Here is a 22,611-nt window from a genome sequence, read left to right on the forward strand (position 1 = left end):
TGAAACAAGATTGCTTTCAGTCAATCGGTTATTTCAGCACTTGACATCACCCCCACATAAAACAAGGCAAATGGCCAATTAGCTAACTGGAATTTTTCCAGTTCAAAATGGTGCCAAAATGAATGAAGATGAAGTGGAGTAGGGAAAAAAAAAAGAGTTTAAATTGGCTGAACAGTCAGCTCTCTATGGGAAGCTGAAAATAGAAATCAGTTCATGGAACTCAGGAGCTTCACTATCTTCTATTTGGGGAAGATCAAACTTCGGCATTTGCAAGTTAAACAGGGATCCCCAAGGCTTCTAGAGAGTATTTTATAAAAAGAGGTTTTATACAGGACCTGTGTATTTTGCAAATAAAACTGCAGCACATTAAATTCTAATCACATTCTATTCATAGCATCTGAAATCAGAGTATAAATTTGCTTCCTACAGATAATTATCTGGACTGGAGTTTAATCTTATACGTATGCCATTACCCCTATGCAAACATGGACAACTTTTAGCTTTTTCTTTTCAACAACATTCAGCTATTTTGACATTTTAAGTGGTTATGAGTTGGTTTTAAATAAAGACATACTAAAGAAATCAGATTATATGTTAAGCAGTAGTATTTGAACTGAGAAAAAAAAAGAATACAGCTTGAAGAATAACAACTTTGCTTGGGAAATTATGTGCAAATTCCAGAAAGAAAAGTAGTTAATCATGCCAGTTTTGTAAATATAACTTCTATAAAAGTCAATGCTGCTTTAAATACATCTATCAGGCCCCTCAAACAAACTGTTAAGCTACATCAGAAATGCATATAAGTATTCTAAATAGGAAAAATTCCCCTGCAGAAAATTTCCCATTATTATAAACTTGTTAGTTGTGTTACAGAACAGCACTTCAATCTTCTGTCAAAACATTAGCAGCACAGTACAGTCCAAGGTAGATATACCAATGTATACCTATTAAATTGTACTCTCCAGTACAACTTTGTAAAAATGTCCAGAACATCATGAAGCAAAGATTATAAATCTTTGTGAAAAAGCAACCATATTCCTGATATAAAATAAAATTTAAAAGGAAAAATACAACTGCAATTTATCTAAATTGTTATTCTCAAAAAAAAAAAGCAGAATAACCAACTTCAAATATTACTATGATATTTTTCTTTACAAAATTATTATAAAATTTTGGATATCAGGCTATCAGGTGCACCTGCTGACAAGCAAATTAGCTCTGCATTTAAAAGATGCTGCCTGATGCAAAATTCCTTTTCTTCCAATGAAAATCAAGCAGTGATTTAAAGAAATGGGGGTTTCAGATGCCTAATGATGCAGATAGATAGAACTGACAATTATCAAATTCCTCAAACAAGCACATTTCACATAATTTGGTGACCTTGTACATGCCTAAACTTAAAAAAAAAGTCCGGTTAAAAAGCAACTTCACGTGTTTTTATGACTTTTATGAACTGTCAAAAGAGCAACGATGTATTCAGAGATTGTGAATTCATCACAGGTTCTGGCCCTCATAGCATCTGGTTGCAAGGGAAAATAACTTCACACTGTTGTTTGTGAAACAGATTCAATTTGACTCACCAAACTTTGGAACCACAGAAGACAAGTTGCATGAGTCTAATAATGCTTCAGATCCATGTTTTAAAAGCACTGCTATTCAACCATGCAGCCAGACCCAATGAACCTACTGGTATCCACCACATCACAGAGACTGACCTTAGCAAGGAGCTGAACTTAGCAACAACCTTTAACTGCAGAGCTGTTACTGAAATGATTAGTTACAACAGCTCTGAGCAGGCAGATCACTTCACCAGTGTGCATCTGTGTAAGATCAGGGCCTGAACATGTTTCTTCCCTTCATCTGGCCTCAGCTTCAGGAAAAAACACGTTTCACTTGTCCCAGCCCACTCCCCATGTCAGTGGACATTAAGCACATGTCGCCTCACTTTTGGAGAGCACTGCATTTTTTTACCTCGTAACTGTTTGCTGAATTGCCTTCCACCAGTTCTCACCTCGGAAAAAAACTTTTTAAGTGCATTAATATGATACAATTCAACTCTACTATACATGAATCACATGAATCAGTAGTGGGACATTACTTACAGAAGGCACCTGGACCCAGAGGAGTCCTTACACAGTCCTTCTCTAGGCAGATTTGTGTCTATCCCTCCAGTCACCAGAGCCCTTGCCTTCCCTGCAGAACACTGTCTATTCCCTCTCTCCATACTGCTTAATGCTCCAGAATCATCTCTAACCTTTCTGCTCTGCCTGCAGGAAGCTGTGCCATAGCACCAGCAACAGCAGTGCTGAATCTTCAACCGTAGCTGCTGCAGCACTTCAAAGGCAGCTACCACAGCCCAGGATTTAGACTGCAGCTGGAAATTGAAGGCTCAAGGTGGGGTCCCCAGGGCTGAGCAAAAAGAGCAAAGCTCATTTGTAAGGATTAAAAGGTGGACAGGTAATGGATCTCTGTGGGGCAGGAAGGAGAGGGAAAAGCAGAAAGAGTGGAAGTCAGTATACAATACAAAAAGCTGAGGAGGTTAAGAGGGGCAGCAAAAGGGGGGGCTGAGGGCACAGAAGAGAGGAGATTCCTGGTTAGTGTAAATAATATACATGTATGTTAGGGAGAAAGAATGAGGGCAGTCTGGAAACATAAACAAAAATATCTTCAGAGAAGGTAGGCCTTTAACATAGCAGTTGGTGAAAAGATCAAGAGGAATAAAATACAAAAGGATGTACAAGTCAAAGACAGCTAGAAAAATAGGCATTGAGAGTAAAAAACTGTGATGAGACCAAGACATAAAATCCATCTGTAAAACAGCTTGTACTGGGACACATATAACATTTTTCATACTGCAGGGTACCCAAAATGTAAAAGCAAAAATTTTTTATTATTCAAGGTGATAATGGACTCTGCATATGAAGTTACAAAAAAGCGTTTTCTTTTGTAAAGTAAAACTACAGAAATTTTTTAAAGAAAAAAACTTAATCAACCCAAGAAGTTGGGTGTTTAAGACCATGCTACATATTACTTGGGAAGAAGGACCGTGAAGATGATACACCTGGCCTAGAGAAAGACCACAGCCACCTGCCTGAGCTACATTATGCTCAGCTTCTCAGAGGGGGCAGTTCTTGTCAATATTTGAACATATGAGCAGAGCTGAGGCCACAAACACACCAAGAAATGTAAGGATTTAAAAAAACTTTCCACCTGCCTTGGAGGCCATAAACTTATGAAGTGAATAACCATGACGAAAAACTCTTTGAAGAGAAGTTCTCATCTGGTGGTAGTGGAAGAGAGTTCTCATAGCTGCAGTTAACTGTACAGTAAAGCAATGCAGTGGGACACAAACCCCATGGGAAGGAGCAAGAATTCAGACTAGAATGAATAATTTACTGCAAATCACACCTACCTTAGTGTAGCATAATTTCTCAGTATCTCAGCTTCTTAGAATTTCCCACATCTGAATGCTAAACAGTACACACTAAGTCATACCACAGTTATATAATTATATGTTAAGCTAATAAATAGGATTTTTTGTGATCTGAAATTTTTTTAACATAATTAAAATATTTTAGCTATTTTGTTAAACTACTAATATTTTAATTGTTCCAACTAATAATCACTTGCTTGAACAGCTTAATAGTAATATTCACTTGAAGAACCTCATAATTTTCACTTGTGATATACAAGCATCCTTTGTAGCCTCATTACTTTCTGAATCTCCAAATGTTTCCTTGTCATTGTTAGAAAGCACATTCTAGAGTTTAAACAGGAAAAGATTTCTAGTTTGGGAATTGAGACAGCTTAATTTTTTTTCTCTCCTTGGCTTTCTGTTCAGATGTGCCAGCAGAGAACTGTGTGCACTGCTAGAAAAGCAACAGGGAACAAGTGTGAAGATCACAGAGCACACAGCTTTTTATTTGTCATTTATTCTATATTCGAAAGAAAAGAGTACCAGGCCAAAAGTCATTCTGTTAGTTACTTAAAGTGACTGATGCTAATTGATCTATCAACAGTTTCTAATGCATGTTGAATATCCCACTCATCATTTACAGACCAAACTGTTGACTGAGATTCATCCACATTCATAAGGACATATAAGCCTATCTAATAGTGCAAGAAGTAATGCTGTAATAAAAATACACAAAAACACTAGCATTTTTCAGAGCATCTATGGAGACAACTTGAGACTTCAGAGAAGTAACTATTTTTATAATAACAGCTTTATTTCAAGCACTGTTTCTCACTGGATACAACTTATACATTTTGTGCTAAGTGTATATATATTAATTGAACACTTTCAAAATTATCCCTAGATAAAATATATATATTATGTGTTTAAAATTATTCCAACAACAGCTTTTCCAAGTAATATTTTGTTGAGTGTTAGTTCAAATAACTGGAGAAAAAAATTAAAAATGCTTTGGCAAAATACCCTTCCACGGTAATGTCTTTGAAAGCATTTTGAGCGCAGGGCTTCCTCATCTATTTTTATTCTGGTATCAGTCAAATAGAGAGGATGAAACATAAACAGAGTTATACAGTTTCATTTAAATATAATTTTAAAGAATATAGACTGAAATTTTTCAAGTGTGTGGTCTCATGTTTGAATTTGAGCCAGACAAAAAACTGCCAGCTGCTTTGTAATGGACAATGGTGCAAAGTGTTTCTGAAACCTCTAATGGCATTGTTGTGCTGGTCCCTGTTAAAACAACGTTCCTGGTGTCCCAGAGCCTGCATCAAGGCAGGAGCACTGCAAAGCTATCAAGCCAGAGAAGAACAGGGTGGTCACTGAACTGCACACATTGAGCTCCTGGAAGGATTGATGGTTCTTGTCACAGGCTCCTGACTGTAGTTGACAATATCTGCCTTCACCACTCTCTGTCATAAAAGAAAACACAGTAACAATCAGAAAATAGAAGCTTCATGCTGGCAAAGCATTCAACAGATTTTTATGAAATACAAAGGGAAAAATAACAAACAAATCAGCATTTTTTTTCACTACCTTACAGGAAACCTTATCAGGTGCTAATGCTCATTATAATTCTAGGTTTATTCATGCTAAGCAGAAGCAAGTGCCTGGGTAGGTTATCACAACACTACAAAAGGAGTAGAATTTTCTTGCTAAAGCAGAGAATACAGTTTTACTTCCACGAAAATTTTTCTGTGTCAGAGTAATAAAACAGAATTTATTTGCAAAAGTTGTGCCATTCATTCTTTAATAATAACTGCATAAATTGTAACTGGAAATTGTACCTAAGTCTTTTTGTCTTTACTCCAAGCATTTCATCAGAAAATATGGACAGAATTCAAAGCAAATTTTAAATACAGCAATACTTTTAAAAAGCTTTGATAGGCATACTGGCTAAAGATTATATTAACATTAAAAGAAGCTCTACATGCTATATTTATTCTCTAATACAATCTAACAGATATTATGCATTCTATTTACAAAGCATATGATAAGACTGATGCTCTCTCCTACATGAGGAGACAGAAATGTACTATTTTGCATACATTTCCATCTGAGACAGCTATGTAATATTTCGAATGTACAGCACTGAATACAGTAACATGAAGAATTTAAAAGTTTCTACAAACTGACTATTAGAAAAAACACTATGTAATTAATTGTAATTAAAAAGTTCCAAAATAATATGTTGAGTATTACAAGTACTTACACATACAAAACACAATCTTCCAAAAGAACTTACTTTAACAGTTGTTACTTCATGTAAAAGCAATGCAGCTTATAAAAAAGAAACAAACCAAGTTTTCCATCAATACCTGAACTACTGCATTGAGCAGACTTTGCTCTGGCAGTTGGAAGTGTGATGTTGGTTATCTTCTTCAGGATATTTCACTAGTTCTGCCCTGACAACATTCTGTTAAACCATGTATCAACATGATGGATAGAGGGCAAGGAGAAGAATGTAAAAAGAAAAGAGAAGGAAAACAATGGAGAGATTAATCAGTAGTTGAAAAGAATGAATGGATAACATAAGATTATGCAGAAGCAAAAGGAAAGTGCATTTTCAGGCCTTAGGCAGATATAAGAGCAACACGTCTGACTGAAAGCAGCACTCAGCACCAGGGCTGCCTGTTGAGCTTTTTCCAGAACATGCCCTCTTCAAAGCACCAAAGTAAAAGGCTCATACATGCAATCAGCAAAAGTGTATTAAAGCTAGAGAAGGGACAGAATAAAAAGGCAGGGAATTCAGTGGAAGAAAAGATGACAGTGGCCTATTCCTCCTTTAAGTCGAAGATACTTAAATACTACATTATCAGCTCATAACAAGTGCATTAACTGTACACATGCATCTTTTCCATCACATAACTATCAAATTACACCTAAATATATAATCCAAAAGCAGTGGCCAAATTAACAACCTAATATCAAAATGCTCTAAGTTTTGATTTTTCTTTGCTTCATTTAAAAATAAAAGGCTCCCATTTTTCCCCTTAAAAAACCAACAAAACTGTTTTCTAATTATTAATACAAGTAATGGATACAGGCTCTCATTATTAATACAGGGTCAATACAGGGTACATGCAAAGGAAAGTAAAATTCATAGAACAATTTCAGAAAAGAAGCAGCAGAGGAGGAAAGTCTGCTATGAAAGATACCCTAAACCAGTCTAATATTTTTCTTAAATACTTCAACTTTCCTACAATATATTTTCAAGGTTAAAATGAATTAATAAATAATTAAATTCTATTATTTTAAAGGAAACAATATAAAAACTGGATTAGGAATATATAAACAGTATACATTAAAGATTACCTCTGTAAATAAAACCTGTATGTCAAACAAGCAACAATAATTGAATAGCCTGGCAAAGGACCTGGATTTATTAGCTGCTGAAGTACTCTTCTTGAGCTTAATTCATCACATTCATATTATCTTATCTAGTGGACAACACTCATGATTTACTGGACTTCTGGCCTGATGTTATCAAGAGAAAGGTTGCCAAATCCCATGTAGGGCAGTAGTAGGAGTTTTAGCATTAAACAGCATTATCTGACCTCACAGGACCTAGTTTCTTCATACCAATCATTTGGCTAGAGCTGAGGGGCAAAAAAATACCCAAAAGAAAATCCTGCAATCAGTAGGCAATTAAGTGTTCCTCAAACATTGGTCTAAATCCCATCCTGTAAACACAGGCAGGTTAGTGACCTATGCTTAGCTACACTGTAGCAAAAAACTGATGATCATAAATGACTTGGATTTTCTAATGGAATTTCATCCAAATAAGAGTCTAAAAATATCATTGCAAGATTTCTTTCATTAGCTTTTCGGTAATTAAAAACTTGGGCCTCTTTGCATCAGATCCTACATCAAGTGTACCATCGCCATAGTTCAAATCACTGTCAATAATGAGAAATAACCTTTCTTGGTCCAGGTGCTCTGTATTCCAGATCTGACTTATCTGCCAAACACTTTATTGTACAAAGCTGGCACGCACACACTGGTCTGCTGAACCAGTATTTAGTTAGAGAGAAAACTACACATCACTTACAAAAATGCTAGCTCTTGCCAATGCCAAGGAACAAAGCTGTACCCCATGCAGTTCTTACACTACGGTTGGAAGTAAAAAATACAGAAAGAAAAACATTTGATTAATAAAGGAGCTATTTCCTCACATTTCATCAGACCGTTGCAATTTAAAAGGGAGAGTATTTTGAGGACTGAAAATAAGTCAGAATCTGCAATTTTCTTATTTTGGAACTGTTCTATTTCAAAAAACATGCTCTACTTTCCAGTCACGCATGAAGAGTAATCTAGTTCTTTGTTTCACCACAGTTTTGTCCAAATAAAGGTTTGATTAACAGTCATCTCAGCATTTTAAAAGACAAGGTTTAGTAGCTCTAGCTGAGATAGTTTAAAAACTTACCACCCCCAAATGTCTGTCCTATTCCTCTGCTGGAGATCATTGCTGCCAGAGGAGAGCTGCTGGAATGTAACGTGTACTTGCACCTCATCCACTCGAGCACAGTCTGGCAGCTTCTCTTTAAAACAACTTTCAGCAGCAGTTTAAGCTAAGCTGCTCAACTTCACCCTGATGTGGCCAAAGCACATGATCACCTTCCATGTTCTGATTCTGATGTGGGAGCAATACATTCCAAAAGGGCAGCAGCAAATAGCTTGGGCTGCATTAATATCTTAAACTGCTGCAGCTGTTTTCTGAAACAATGCAGAGTAAATATAATTCAATCTCTAAGGCTTGTTCTTGCAGTCAACTAACAGAAGTTGTGCTGCTAATTTGAAGGCAACCAAGAACCTCACGTACTTTTCACAAGAGCATCTGCAGTTCTGCTACTCATCAAAGCTCAAAAGTCATGAGCCAAACCCCACAAATTCATACAAGCTAAAATACTATGTTTGGGATTCCTATTACTTATTTGTATCCACCTATGAATCACATCTATGTAACAATCATAACTGACTCTAAACACAAGAAATAAGATCTTCAGGCACAAAATCGAGCGCTAGAAATAATTTTAAAGCATATTCTCAATACTAGACAATAAAAAATACACATATAGCATTTGACTGTTGGCATTTTACACAAATTCAGTATTTAATGCCTAGATTGAATGAACATATCTGATGTTCTCTGACAAACAGATTCAAGCAAGAACCACCTCAGTTGTCAAAATAAGGAAATCTCACATTACACAAAATATGGAAAACTCAAAAAATATAATCCAGTGTGTAAATAATGCACATTTGTAAAAACCAAAATCCTTATTTAAAGATTGAATCCAAGTCAACACTTGTATACTTTACGGATGAGTCACATTTACTATTGTCTTGTATTTATTAGATTCTTTATAGCTTTTGTCTAGCATCTGTTTATCCACTGATCTAATTTTATAGCCCAGTAGCTAGAGTATTCAATAGCTAAAAACTTTAAGGAACACACATCATATAATTGTCCTGCAAATTAAGCAAGACACGTGCCCATTTTAGAGAAGAAAGAGGGAAAAACTCCTACCACTACCACACTGAAGGGACCTGCATCTGTCATTCAAGAGTCTATGGTAAAACAGAAACCTGATTATGGCATTGTGCTCTAACACCACCTCCTTCCAGCCAAAAGACTAGCTCCATGCTTTTGGCAAACAGCATCTGCACATCACTTCAATTAGGCTTTTCTACTGCAGACAAATAAATTTCTCTCAAGAGAATTCATCTTCCTGAGGATATGAAGGTTCAAGTTTTCACCCTCCAGATTATGTAGAGAGTTTCCCTTTTCTGTTCTTATGAAGTAATGGGGGTGTTTGGTTCCATACAACAATGAACCTTAAGATACAGCTAACAGACATTCCAATATAATTCTCATTGGGGAAACTCTTAGAATCCCTTCAAAATCACCCTCTTAAAAGGATCAAAGGTTTTACTGATAACAAGAGCTATTGCTTATTTGGAGTAGATTAAAATTATGCCCCATTAACAGAACTTTGCAAATTAAGCATCTCACACTCTTTAGCTACACATACATGTTGCACCACATAGTGACTTCTGCTGTACCTGAAAGGCAACAGTGAAGTTTCTCTTCTGTCCAAATTCATTTACTGGCTTTATTTCTTCCTTTGTTGTTTTTTTGTCGGTGGTGGTGGTTTTTCAGAGATTTTTTTTTTACCTTTTTTTTTTTGATAATTAGAGCCTGGATTCACATCAACAGTAATATATGCCACAGTATTTAATTTATGCAAATTAACTATTTAAAGGCTATTGCTAACGCAACTTGTGTAATATAACTGACCCATATATTCCATTGATCTACTCAACAAAATTAAAAGCTAATTACAATACTAAAGTAAAAGGAAGCCTACTTAAATCCGATACCAGTTTGACATAATTATGTACTCTTGAATTGGGGCTATATGGAGCTTCCTACTTTAAAACCAATCTATAACCAGACCTTTTCTTTAGAATGATACAGTTTTCCATATAACCCTATTATCACTCTCCTTTAAATTTAATTACACACCTTTCTACAATCTTACACCTGAGTTACAGAACACCATTCATAGCACAGAGAGGTCTAGGACTGATAGTCCAGTGCTAGCTAAACAACCAAAGAAAAATTGAAGAACTCTATGTGCTCAATTATTTAGAGACAAATAATCACAGAGCTCAAAATAATAGATGGATGGTACCTTAGTAGTAAAAGAACATTTAAAAGACATACTTAGTATTTCTTTGCCCATAAATTAAAGCTTTTTAAAACTAATTTGCTTGTTAAGTATGCTCTGTAAGTTTATTTTACAATTTCACTGTTTACAATACAGTTTTCTAGTTAACTACTTCAACACAGATTCCAAACACTGCTGTGGCAAAGCACTTTCAGAAATTAAATATTTATTGTATATTTCAAAAAGGAGACCAAGCTGTACATAAGAAATGCTTTGCCATTTATTTTAAATAAACTTATTCACTTATTTTGTGGTACATGTTTAACACTGGTATTGAAAAGCAGATCTAGGTTATTACACCACTAGAATAGCAACATTTGGGTTCACTAAGTAAATTTAAATAATTGAAATCTCAAATGTCACTACAGAGGGTTGCCTCAGTAGTATAATCTTTCTTTTAGAGGTTTCTGAAACTGGGTTGTAGAAAAAAATTTCAGTTTAAACCCACGCATATAATATCATTAATATCTTCCATGCTACCTGTATATGCACACATATTTAATTGCCAAACTAATCTTAAGCACTATTTGTAAACAAATATCCTTAGAACTAAAGTTTTTTCTTCATTTTTGAACATGTTTTTTTCTTATTTCAGAGAGCTGATCATGATGGATAAGTAAGGAATTATCATATTTCAAAAAAGCTGTTGTGAAATCAAATATTCACCTTCAGAACAATAAATGAGGATTTATTTAAAGAACAGTTATAAATCCACAAAAACACTTTTAATACTAAATAAAATACTAAAAAATCCATGTATTTGTGGAAAATCACCTGTGATTGTTCCAATTCTGCTTTGTTTAATTTGATGCCGAGTATGTCAGCAGCAATTCTCTGAAAACACAGGAAGACCTATGGAAAGAAAATAAATTGCATTTCAATGATTAAAAACAGACATCCTTGAGGTTCTTTCAAATATATCAAACCATTCCTGAACAGTAAACAATGATATACAAAATTATGACCTGTGCAAAACAGATCTGAAAAAAACCTCATCTGGTACTTTCAATTTTGTTTAAAAATTTGAGAAAATAACTCAACAATGGTACAAGGAATGAACAGTATGCTGGATTGTTAAGCAACACTTCTACTTTGCCTCCAGAGACCTAAGTTTAAACAAGCTTTTACACAACCCACCTCTCAAATCCTACTCTCGGTGCTATAAAATATGAATAAGGGTATTCACTAATGTTGAGCACAAAAATGTATTACCAGTGTATTGTGAAATAAGACATGTAGGTTTCTGAAACTGAGAATAACAGAACTGTGCATCGACATCACCAAAATCTCTACTACATATGTCCAAAAAACAGCAGTATGAAAGACTTCTGAAGACTCTTACAAAACATTCACTGAATGGAAGTATCTAGGAACAATCAGGATGTTGTACAGCCTGAGCAGCAGCCTGGCAGAGCTAGACTTTGGACATGGTTTAACACATAATACTGGGTGGCAGTGCTGTTTTAAACAAGTGCTTTAATTCATCTCAAGACAGTCTACCTATCTCACTGTTTAGGTAAAACTGCATTTTAAATGTGATTAAAGAATATGACATGTTCAAGAGGAGCAGTTTAAGTGTGCAGTGCTGCTAAACACTGTATTGCCAAGCTGCAGGTTATATTTTATCTGCAGGGCTGTTAACGATGTCTGAGCTCACCATCTAAATACCTAACAAATATTGGTTTGCATCATGCAGCTGCCACCCACAAAAAAAAAAGTTCTATGTACATGCTCACCATCATTTTTGGTGAAATTAAGAAAAATATTATTTACACAATCTCTTCTAACACCTAAGATGGAAACCAGAAATAAATTAGTGGCACAACCAATGAAGGGTGGTCACTTCCAAAACAATTGCTCTTTCTCTCAACTCCTTGGTATAGCACTGGTCTGTTCTACCAACATCTACACAACAAGAAAGGGCACACTGAACAGAGATTCTGAGGCTCAGAGACCTAGTTTAACCCACACCAAGCTCTCAGGTGCTCTGAGCTGCATCACCTGCCCTGAGGACACTGTGCAATAAACTTCAAGCACAAGTGCATTGCTTCAGCTATGTGATTTGGTGGACAGTAACACAGTTAGTAATAATAAATCTTCCATGATTTTTTTTTGCCCCTGAGATGACTTTCAGAATTTTCTATACACACAAAATTACCTTTTGCAAATAAGTCTGTTGAAAAGATCTGATATAAACAAAACAAATCATTTAACTGAGTAAGACTCCTTTAGTCTATATTCACAGTAGCAATGGATGCCTCTTCTTGAATCACTGTCTAGGATAAACACTCCATCTTCTGAATGAGCAGTGTGCAGCAGCAGTGAAAGGGATAATTCAAATTTATATTGAAACTAAAAATGAACTATTGAAACTACTTCTTTTGTTAGTAGATATTTAGGCAGAGATTTCCTGTTAATGTTTTCTAGTCATGTTCAGATTTACTTTTGTTTTTAAACAGTAAGCTATGAAAAGTACAATCAGTATATATAGTGGAGTGCTGAGGTAATTAATGACTTAATTAAAAAGCTGAAATAAAGATTCTGTCATAATTAGAAATTATAAATGTATCAATTATAAAATGAATTGATTTTGGTAGTCTCCTTGTGCAAAGAATATATTTTATCAGATGCACATTTTACCAGATGCACATTTTACTAAGTGTAGTATTACGATTTTTTTCTTCTGTTTCTAGCATAAAAAGCTTGTATTTTCACACTTAAAACAAAAAAATATACCAAAGATTTAACACAAACTATAAAGAGAATCAGGACTCACTGCATTTGTAACAGCAGCATTGTTAGACTTTACAGAAAAACTATTATCTTAAAAAATTAGGCAGTTCACTGCACAAGATTAATCAAAGACCTTAACAAGTTATTCCATTTGTGGACTATACTTCCATGTACTTGGCCATGGTCTTGCTATGCAATAACATTAAAGTAAAGTAAACTTTCTTGTCAACAGTAATATTAAGGAGACAGATACAAGACTGTTTTATGGGAATGACAAACTCATTAGGCATGAGACAGAAATCAAGCAAAACAATACAAAATTATTTAATTTGACTGATAGTGTCAACTGAAAAAGAACCTTTTCTTTCATATGCTTCCAAATAAAACAAATAACCCAGTTAGCTCAGAGTCAAAAGATTGTTCAAAAATGTACTCTGCAAAGCATCTGGGACAAATGTCAGAATGTTCAAATTTCAATGGAGCTGCAAAGGGAATGTCTCTCATGGCTCAGGACTCATATTAAAATCTTTTATTGCAACAGGATCTTGTCACATTATTTACCAATTGTTGGAAAATTCTATATTGATGGTCTATAGATGTGACTCCACCTGGAATGAAGAAATGTACTTAACTACAGGCTGACAGCAAACAGAGATTTAGCTGGTCTCAGTTTTCACACTGATGTATAAGCCAGATCATTTCCATTAAAATCTGTACCTCAAACTGAAAATCAGATGAGAAACCACTGTAATTTAATAAGAATAATACACATTCATACAAAGATCTACTTTTCATGCAACTAAGGGAGTCAAAAAAGGGCCTGCAGCACTCTGAGTTCTCAACAGTTGTGAAGTAAAATATAACTGCTGCATCTTGAAAAAAAACTACAGACATCTACAAGTTTGTGGTTTTTCCTTACTTACAGAATCTCCTGTCTTGGCTGACACAAAATGGCTACTGAAGTTGTTTTCCTGACAAAATCGCTGGTGCTTGTCAGCTTTCACTGTGCGAATATGCTCCAAATCAACTAAAAACAAGTTGAAGAAATGAAAAATTATTACACTGGAGCCTGTTTAGTTACTGACCTTAGAAATTATTCATTGGCAACACATCAGATATAATACTTTACTTTACAGGTAGATGCAAATGCAAGTTTCTTTCTCTCTATAATCATTTGCTAAAATAAAAGCAATTAATTCTATCAGACTAATTTTATTTGCAAAACTAAAATGAAACCACAACTAAAATTTTATGGTCAAATGCAACTAATTCATATCTCAAAGTACAAATTTATTTCTGGATACACTCAAATATTTTGTAATAAGTTTGCTGCTAGCAACATACTAAAACAAGACAGAACTAATATTCCATATTCTGTTTGCAAGCAAGATGCATTTTGGGGATTCCAGTGTAACCTGAGGACTTATACAAAATAAATTCACCAGGCACATCTGAATCGACATATTTTTCCAAAGTAAAAATGTAAATAAGTTATAAAGAATTTTATTGCTGAACATGGCAAAGGAAAAACATTCTCTATAATAAAAAAATTGACTGAGTAAAAGCAGTGATGCTTAGTTACTTACATATGAGACTTTCAATTCCACAAAGGTGTGGTTGAGAAAAGTAAAATGCATATTTCAGGACACATACATATTTTTATTTTTATCACTTTACAACCATTGGAAACAGAGTAAAGCTTTCAAATGGTTTTTTATGCTGAAAAGCACTGGTTGCTTCCAAAATCTCACAGAACTCAAGTCTTGTGCAGGTTTTATTGTGTACATTCCAGTTTCTCCAATCTGATCCTAAGGTAATTGGAAACTATATTGAACAGTTTCTCTTTTTTTTATTGCATTACAGTTCCTATAAGGGTGTTGACTCAATGTAGTCAAATTATAAGGCAAATATATTCAGAAGGATTTAAGGACAAGCAAGCTCTTTGAGTTAATACAGGAAAAAAAAACTTCAACTGATTTCCTGAGGAAGGGACCCAACTGACTTGTAAAAACTTGTAAATTTGCAAATCTAGTAAGCCTGTATAATAGTGTTATTTGATTATCAGCTGAAAAAATGCTCTCCTACTACATAAAAGGCTTTATTTTTAAATGATATTGGAGGTCTTTAATTTGTAGGCTCTGGAGATTTTCTCTTGGAGATTTTTAGCCTAACAGGGGATTCCTACACCCCATTTATACTGCTTACCTTGGTTAATGTGGAGTTTTTGACACGTATTACTGTTCCTTGCACATCAGTAAGGCCTTGTTTGTAAGAACAGGCCTAAAATCATCCAGTTACCACAGACATTAATTTCTGAAGGACTAAAATACTAAGCTATTAACACTAATGTTTCTAGTATAGTTTTTCCATAATACTAAATGTCCACTATATAATAAAGTTTCATTTAAAAAGGGAACAACAAATACGTTTACTAAAATAAAGCCTGTAGTCAATAACAATGACTACATTTAATGCATGCATTTAATTTTTTTCTCTGAAAAATAACTACCAAGATAAAAGATAGACTCTTTTGAAATGCCTTTAAGAATAAAATACAGCACACTGCCTAAAACATTTCATTATTAACTATTATTTTTATGCTTCATATATTAGTTTTAAGTGCAGCTTGGAAAAAACAACAGTGAGATTACTCTTTTGGGAAAAATAAAAATGTGTTTTCTTTATTTTCATTTCATGAACTTTTAAAGGAACTTAAACCCCACTTCCAGATTTCACTCATTATACTTCTCTGATTATACCTGAACTCCAAAAACCTACACACAATTACAACAGAACTAAATAAAGAGATAAATAGACAGCATTTACACTATATTCCTTTAAAAGACCATGACATGCTTACATAAATTCATAAAAAACAAGTTCACTAGTTACAATCTCTCTCAAACTCTCTTTCCCAGGAAGGAGAGAATAGAGAGTGTACAAAGAAAACAACAGGCTAAAAGGTTGATGGATTTCCAGGAAAAAAATGCCACAGGCATATTAGAAATCATCCTCAAATGCCTCTTACTTCCTATGAAGAAACATCAATAATAATATATGGTCAGTAGAGTATATCCTTTACTACAGAAGAGAAATTAAAGCACACAAGATCATAGAAACAAACACACTGAAAGTGAAAAATCAAGATGTAATTATGTTTTTGAACTTTGTGTACTTCTCAGTACTTCTCCCCAGTCACAAGTACTTCACTTTCTGCCTCCTGAATTTCGGGCTGTCTCCTCTGAACTGTAGAGGCACTGTCATGCCAGGGAACTGCCAGGTGACAGTCCATGTGTGCATTCAGAGCCCACAGAAAATGCCAGGTGATTCATGTTATGTTAGCTCTTGGTGAAAAATGGTGCATTTTTAGCACAAGAAGAGTTTCAAGAGTTAATAAATATTCAACTACCCAAAACTGCAGTTTGAAGTCAATGAAGGACAATGACCCTAAGTCCAATTCCTTTGCATTGCCCACGGGCCAAGGGCATAATCATAGAGTTACTGAAGATCAGCTAAAGACAGTGAGCAGTTACCCTCCAGTCCTTTTTCTTTAACATCTGACATTGGTCAGCTCAACAGGCAGAATTCTTAGCACACCGGGAGATAAGTCTTGTCCAGCTTTTATTTAGACATCACAGCAAAAAGACTTTAGGGAGAGATTTGGAGGAGAAAAATGATTTTCTCAAAAAGATGTTTATAAGGAATGCAGGGACTTTACAGACAGAAAACGAACAGCTGGCCAATGTGGGCTCATATGATGAGCCAATTAACAGCAGGAATAGGCATCTTGGGATGAAGAATGATATGAGAATGCACTTAAGCCATGAAAAGTTTAACAGCAAAGACAAATAAGTTTTGGATAGAAAGAAAGCGAATAAGATACATAAATACCGTTTGATTTTATAAACCTGGAAAATGATCTTGCAGAATATTCTAAATGACTAGATAACACAGCAATGGCCAAGAAAAAGGAATTATTGAAATTTAGATACAAAATGAGAACTTTTTAACTCTGGTAATGGCTATGCTAGGCCATATCTAACAAAGGTCTCAAAGAAGGAATCTGCAAGATTTGGCCACACATCAAATGCAAACATTTAGAGAAAAGCCCAAAGCGACGTTTACGTGCCAGATGGTACAGTCATCCTCTTCATCTTTAGGGAATGAGAAAGGGGGTAACAGCAGGGCAAAATTAATAGCTTCATTTTTACCAAGTAGAATACAAACTGATGGCTAGAGATTCACAATGGGGTGAATAAAGAAGACAAGAGGACACAAGACACAAGAGAAGTAGAAAGAGATTTAACTATTTGAAAATAGTGGCACTCTACAGCACACAAATATTACAAACCAGTATTTTTGATTGAGTGCTTGAATACAAACTCTCCTATCTGCATTAAAGTATGTTTTCTGATCATGAAAAGCTAAGGCAAGCCCAAGATGTATAAATGTTGGAGAATGCAGTGAGAGTATTCCTTTGATCTACCATTTCAAAAATTCTAAATGTCTTAAAAATGGGATCAACAGGCAGAAAGGGCAGTTAAAAGTATACATTATGAAAGCAATAGTTAAAATGTCAAAGGAGTACATTGCTAATTCCCTGGCTAGAATGGAACCACTTAATATATTTGCACTAAATGGAATACTTACATGAAAACTTGTATCAAGAGAAGCAGCGGGACATCATGAGCAATGGGGGAAAGAGAGGGAGATAGTATTGTTCCCCTGACTAGCCTGATGAGGACAGGAAAAGGGGGCTCAGCAGCCTCCAAAGTCCCTTTCAAAGAAAAGGCATCCACAATATAGGCTGTTGCAGTTTTGATCATTTTTATGCCTGAAATACACAGTAAAAGCCTCAAGTGACAACTACAAAAAATACATGGCTGCCAGATGTTCTCCAAAATTTATCTCCATTGCCTTGTTTGTCCTCTACAGAGCCCATTTTGTTGATTCTCTAAAACAAGAGTAAACATTAATCTTTAAGCTTTTTTAGTATGAAGAGTCCTTTCCATTACACTAGTAAGATAAAGTGCTGTTCCATAACAGGCTGATACACATCTGTATGTACAGGTTTCTCATAAAGATACCAGAACAACAAGAACAGATTAGAAACTTTGAGAATTCAGCTGCAGCTCTCAGCAAGGCAAACAGACCCAATGAAAATCTCTGAGCAAGCACAGGTCAACATCTACTGCTGCAAAAGTAGGTAAGACTTACTAAAATGCTTGCTTCTCATGAATTCCAGGGAGTTCCATTTTGATTTATAGGTGAGATTAAACAGAGATCTAGTGAGGTGAAAAGAGAAAACAGAATCTAGGAGGAAAGTATTGAACTCCCACAGAAATCCCAAGGATACTCCCTCTAAGGCATTCCTGAAGACTTCTTGGAAGAAAACCAACTCTATCCCAGCCAAAACCAGCAAAGAAAAAAAAAAAGAAAAAAAAAAAACCCACACCTGTAAGAACAACACTGCAAGTGACCTTTCAAAGAAGGACAAAAAAGTAAAATTAAGTTATAACCAGAGAGACTTCATTAGGTTATATCTTCAGGTGATCTATAAAAGGATTTTCAATAACTACCCTTCAAATTGCTATTATACATCAGTTATTTGCAGTGAAAATCTCATGGACAATGCTAAATCAAAATGGAAAAGGAAACCATACTTTAAAATACTGCAAGGCAAGACATCTATCTTATAATTAAAAAATTCTGAGGAAACACTTGAGACAGCATAAATTCTTCTTCAAAGTCAAAAGTCTATATGAATTTACTTTAGAAATTAAGTCACTGAAATTTTAGTTTATTGGGTTGTGGCAAGGGAATGGAAAAACCTTTAAAAGTACTAGATAAAACACAAATGAGTGCTTTACAATCTACCCACACCCAGCCATTCAACAGCAATTCCATCTTGATTGAATAGTTCTGCTGCTTTTGGCTCTGAAACCCCTAATGGTAAATAAATTAATGTCAAAGTTATTTCTCTTCCACTATTTAGATGCTTGTGTCATTCCATAAGCTAAAAAATGGCCTGCAATGAACCACACAGCACCAACCATGCACGCACTACCATTTCCATTCCACTACACCATATCTGATGTAGCAGCTTAAAAACTACTTGAACTCAACTGGTTCTCTAAAATCCAAGAGCTAGGACCAATATAATTAGCTCAGCAGTTTACTGTGAGGAGTAGAGTGTGATATCTAATCCCAGAACTGTATTGTCTTAAAATGAAGGTAATAATAAAATACATGTAACTATTTACCTAATATAACTGGTTCAAAGCCAGGAAGTACTTTAAAATATGTATAATCAGTCAGAAGAATGATGAATGTTCTGGTTTTATAATCTTTCAAAACTATGTAAGTAAATAATTGCACACACAAAGACAACAGAGCATCATTTGTGCAGAATGTTAAGGCTGCTACTCATTTTATTTATCTCTCTTTCCCCAACACTGCCAGTCTCTTCTTTCATGGGAGAAGAGCTCCATGTAAAATTCCAGGGTTTTTTTTAAGTAGGAAAACATCCATTTTCCATGAATCTTCCTTTCAGGTAATTTTGGAAGAAACACAAAAACTGTCTGTAACTTGTACAGGTACCTCCAAGCAGCTGAGAAACTAGTGACAGTACTTGCTGAGGACAGCATGGAGGACAACGCATGTGAAGCAAATCTGAGTGTTTGATACCTTGTTGGGACTTCCCCTGGATTGTGAGATCACACTGCAAACCATAAGCTGTTTTCAATGATTATACCAGTGCTAATTAGCTCATCCACTTTTGAAACCATATGTATGGAAAGAAACAAGAGACAGTTTAGAGTTTCAGTAAAGGGATGCCTCTCCACCCAAATCTGACAATCTCTCGCTTTCAGACCTTGAATTGTAAAAACTGCAAAGGATTCAGTTGCAAAGGGGCAGTTCTCTTTAAGATGAACTTTTTTTTAATTGATAACAGTATTTTCCATTAAAACTGGTAGGAACACATAAATGAAGTTACAACTCTCTGATTTTTTACTTATCTTACATATTATAACTATTTCATATTTCAATATAACTAAGAGTAGTTTTAAAGTTATGAGTAAACATCTTTATTAATCTATGGTACCACACAAAAATATGTTCTTTTATAGTATGCTGTGAAAAATGAAATATAAATCTTTCTGCAAAGTATTTGCAGCTGTGCACACAAGGTATACAATTACATAATGTTTAAATAATGAGCTATCACGATTAGCCCACACAGACATGACAAGTAAAATGCTTTAATAATTTATTAATTTGATTTACATGTGCTTAAAATTATGTACACATTTTCTCTTCTGAAAATACTCCAGGGTCATTAAAAAAGGGGTCTGTATATGACAATGTCTTTTTCATCCTATTTTTTGGTATAATTTCTGACTGATTTCTTAAGAACAAAGCTGGCTTGGGCACCTGAAAACTTAGCAGACTGAGGATAACACCCCTGTTATGCAGCACTGTCCTCAGGCAGTGCACACTGCTCAACAAGCACAGTCAGTTTAATTCCAGAACGTGACGGTTCCGCTTCCTCCGTGCGTAAGCAAACGTGTATGAAAAAGGGAATTAAAAGAGGGATTTCTCCAGGAGGTGCCAAATATCCACTATTCTAAAAAATAAACCAGAAATCAAGCTGAACACTGACAACAACATTCTAGGCAAAAGGAATTACTTTCCAGTTTATCAGACCTCTGTCTCATAGCATGTCAACAGAGAATGGCTTAGCATGGCCCATTGCTCTGGCCAGAAGGAACCCCCTTTCAAGCCTCTTCTGCCATAAGCAATATTATCTGGTTTTAATCCTAACTGTACCATCAAGCCAAAGAAAAAAGTGAAATAAAAAAAAGAGCAACAAAAAAACCATCTCCCTAATATTTTTATTTCGTAGCTTTCCAGCAACCTCCTGCTCTCCCACTAAAACATGGAGCTATTTCTTTATGCCTTAGATTTTAAAAAGTATTTCAATAGGTTACTTAGAACTTCAAGCAACTGCACTTTCATTTTCTATTTGGACACAAGGGTTCTTTCTGTGTAAATAAAAAGCATCTAATATCTAATTATTATTATCCAATATAATCCTATTTATACAGAAAATAACAATAATTTAACTTGCCAACAAACTGGTCTGAAGCACTACCAGACTTTGCATATCAGCTAGCTTTTTGAAAATCTGTTTCGATTTGGTACTTCTAAATTACTACAGAACACATTCTCAAATATTCAATCCCAAATGTTAGAGTGCAAACTGCAGCTTTTCATAGTTAATTTTTTGTTAATACTTTCAATCTTTTTCTCACACTAAAATTGTGTAACTGCCAAGAAAAGAAAACTCTTTCATGGAAGGTCTGAAAACTATGCCCCTACTCTGATTTAAGGAAGCTCAAAAGGAAATATAAATATAGTTCCAGTACAGATTTTCTCAGTAATTTTTTTAGGTTATCAAGAAAACATCTAGAGTGTTGATCTGGTTATACTCATGTCAGACAAACTACATGTCACATTAACTACCTCCAGGAAGTTATTCCAAACACAAAATAAACTGTTTATGCCACTTCTCAGATAGATAGCATGACAGATTGTTATTAATTGAAGACAGATGAAATACATTAATTTGATTGCAAGCATGTGTTTACTTTCTCACTGTCATGAACACTCTACTGCTGATGCTTTCCTATGAGGACATAGTAACAAATCAAATGTTGTATTAGAAGTCTTGCTAAGGCAGAATAATAGGTGGTGCTGCACTTTAATACTTTAAAAACTACACTTAACATTTCCAGCTACAACAGGAAATCACTCATTTCAGAAAGCAAAAAAAGATAGCTCAAAAACTCTTGTAATTTACACAAAACACTGTAACACTTCCTCCTCTAAAAAAAATAGAACTATCAGCAAATATGCTCCTCAATTACAATAAAAAAAAATACAGCTTTCCAAATGACAAATCCATGATTTGAGTGCCTTCCAAAAGACAAATTCCTACAGACACAAGACATGAAAATGTAGGCCTAATATGGGAAAGGAAAGGTGAACAATTCCTAGGTCTCTGCTTAAAAACAGAAAGACGTCATGCCTGTGAATGAGGTTTGCCTGGTTTTACGCACAACTCTCACAAAGGCCTCCACTTATTTGTACAAAGCTTATGTGGAATTATCTTTCTTGTCCAAAAAAGGTCATACAAAGACACAAAATCTGAGCTTCTTGGAATAAGAATACTTCACACATTAAAATAAAATTGATGAGGTTGACAGTTTGTTCTAACACGGGAAATAATACCAAAGAATGTGTTTAGCATGACAAGTTCTCTGATTGGCTTTTATGAAAGAAGCTGCAGTTATTACATTAGCTTCTCTTTACAAAACATATCCCATATTAAATGAGAATTTCAAACGCTGTTAAACAACAAACAATTACAGCACTTCTGCTAAAGCTCTAAAACACAGTGCTTCTTGAGCATCTTAGGTTAATGAGGTTAACACTTGCAAGATTTAAAATAGGTTTCAACAGAAAACAAGAAGAGCAGTCAGAAGTAAATGCCTCCCTCTCAGTACACCAAGTGCAGTTAACTAAAGAGTGTGACAGGATTCTTGCCTAATAACAGGCACGTTTAATGCCTGGTAGATGGCAGGCCATTTTTAAGATGATGTTAACCTT

At 34.9% G+C, this 22,611-nt stretch overlaps 1 protein-coding gene across 2 annotated transcripts in view; it reads right to left on the reverse strand.

Moving 5' to 3' along the window:
* Window positions 1-4,208: 4,208 nt before the first annotated feature.
* Window positions 4,209-22,611, reverse strand: part of RAB28 (RAB28, member RAS oncogene family) — a 63,186-nt gene continuing 44,783 nt past the window's right edge. The window contains exons 5-8 of one of the 2 annotated variants that reach the window (XM_071447223.1): window positions 13,863-13,966; window positions 10,981-11,058; window positions 5,791-5,888; window positions 4,209-4,884 (exon numbers count right to left, since the gene is read on the reverse strand). In XM_071447223.1, the coding sequence (XP_071303324.1) occupies window positions 5,796-5,888; window positions 10,981-11,058; window positions 13,863-13,966 (275 nt within the window). In that variant the 3' untranslated portion in view covers window positions 4,209-4,884; window positions 5,791-5,795. The remainder of the gene's footprint in view (window positions 4,885-5,790; window positions 5,889-10,980; window positions 11,059-13,862; window positions 13,967-22,611) is intronic. The other variant, XM_071447224.1, reaches the window with a different exon arrangement.

The sequence above is a fragment of the Agelaius tricolor genome, unplaced genomic scaffold (genome assembly GCF_023055355.1).
Source record: "Agelaius tricolor isolate 1412-34295 unplaced genomic scaffold, bAgeTri1.0.p SCAF_24, whole genome shotgun sequence".
NCBI lineage: Eukaryota > Metazoa > Chordata > Aves > Passeriformes > Icteridae > Agelaius > Agelaius tricolor.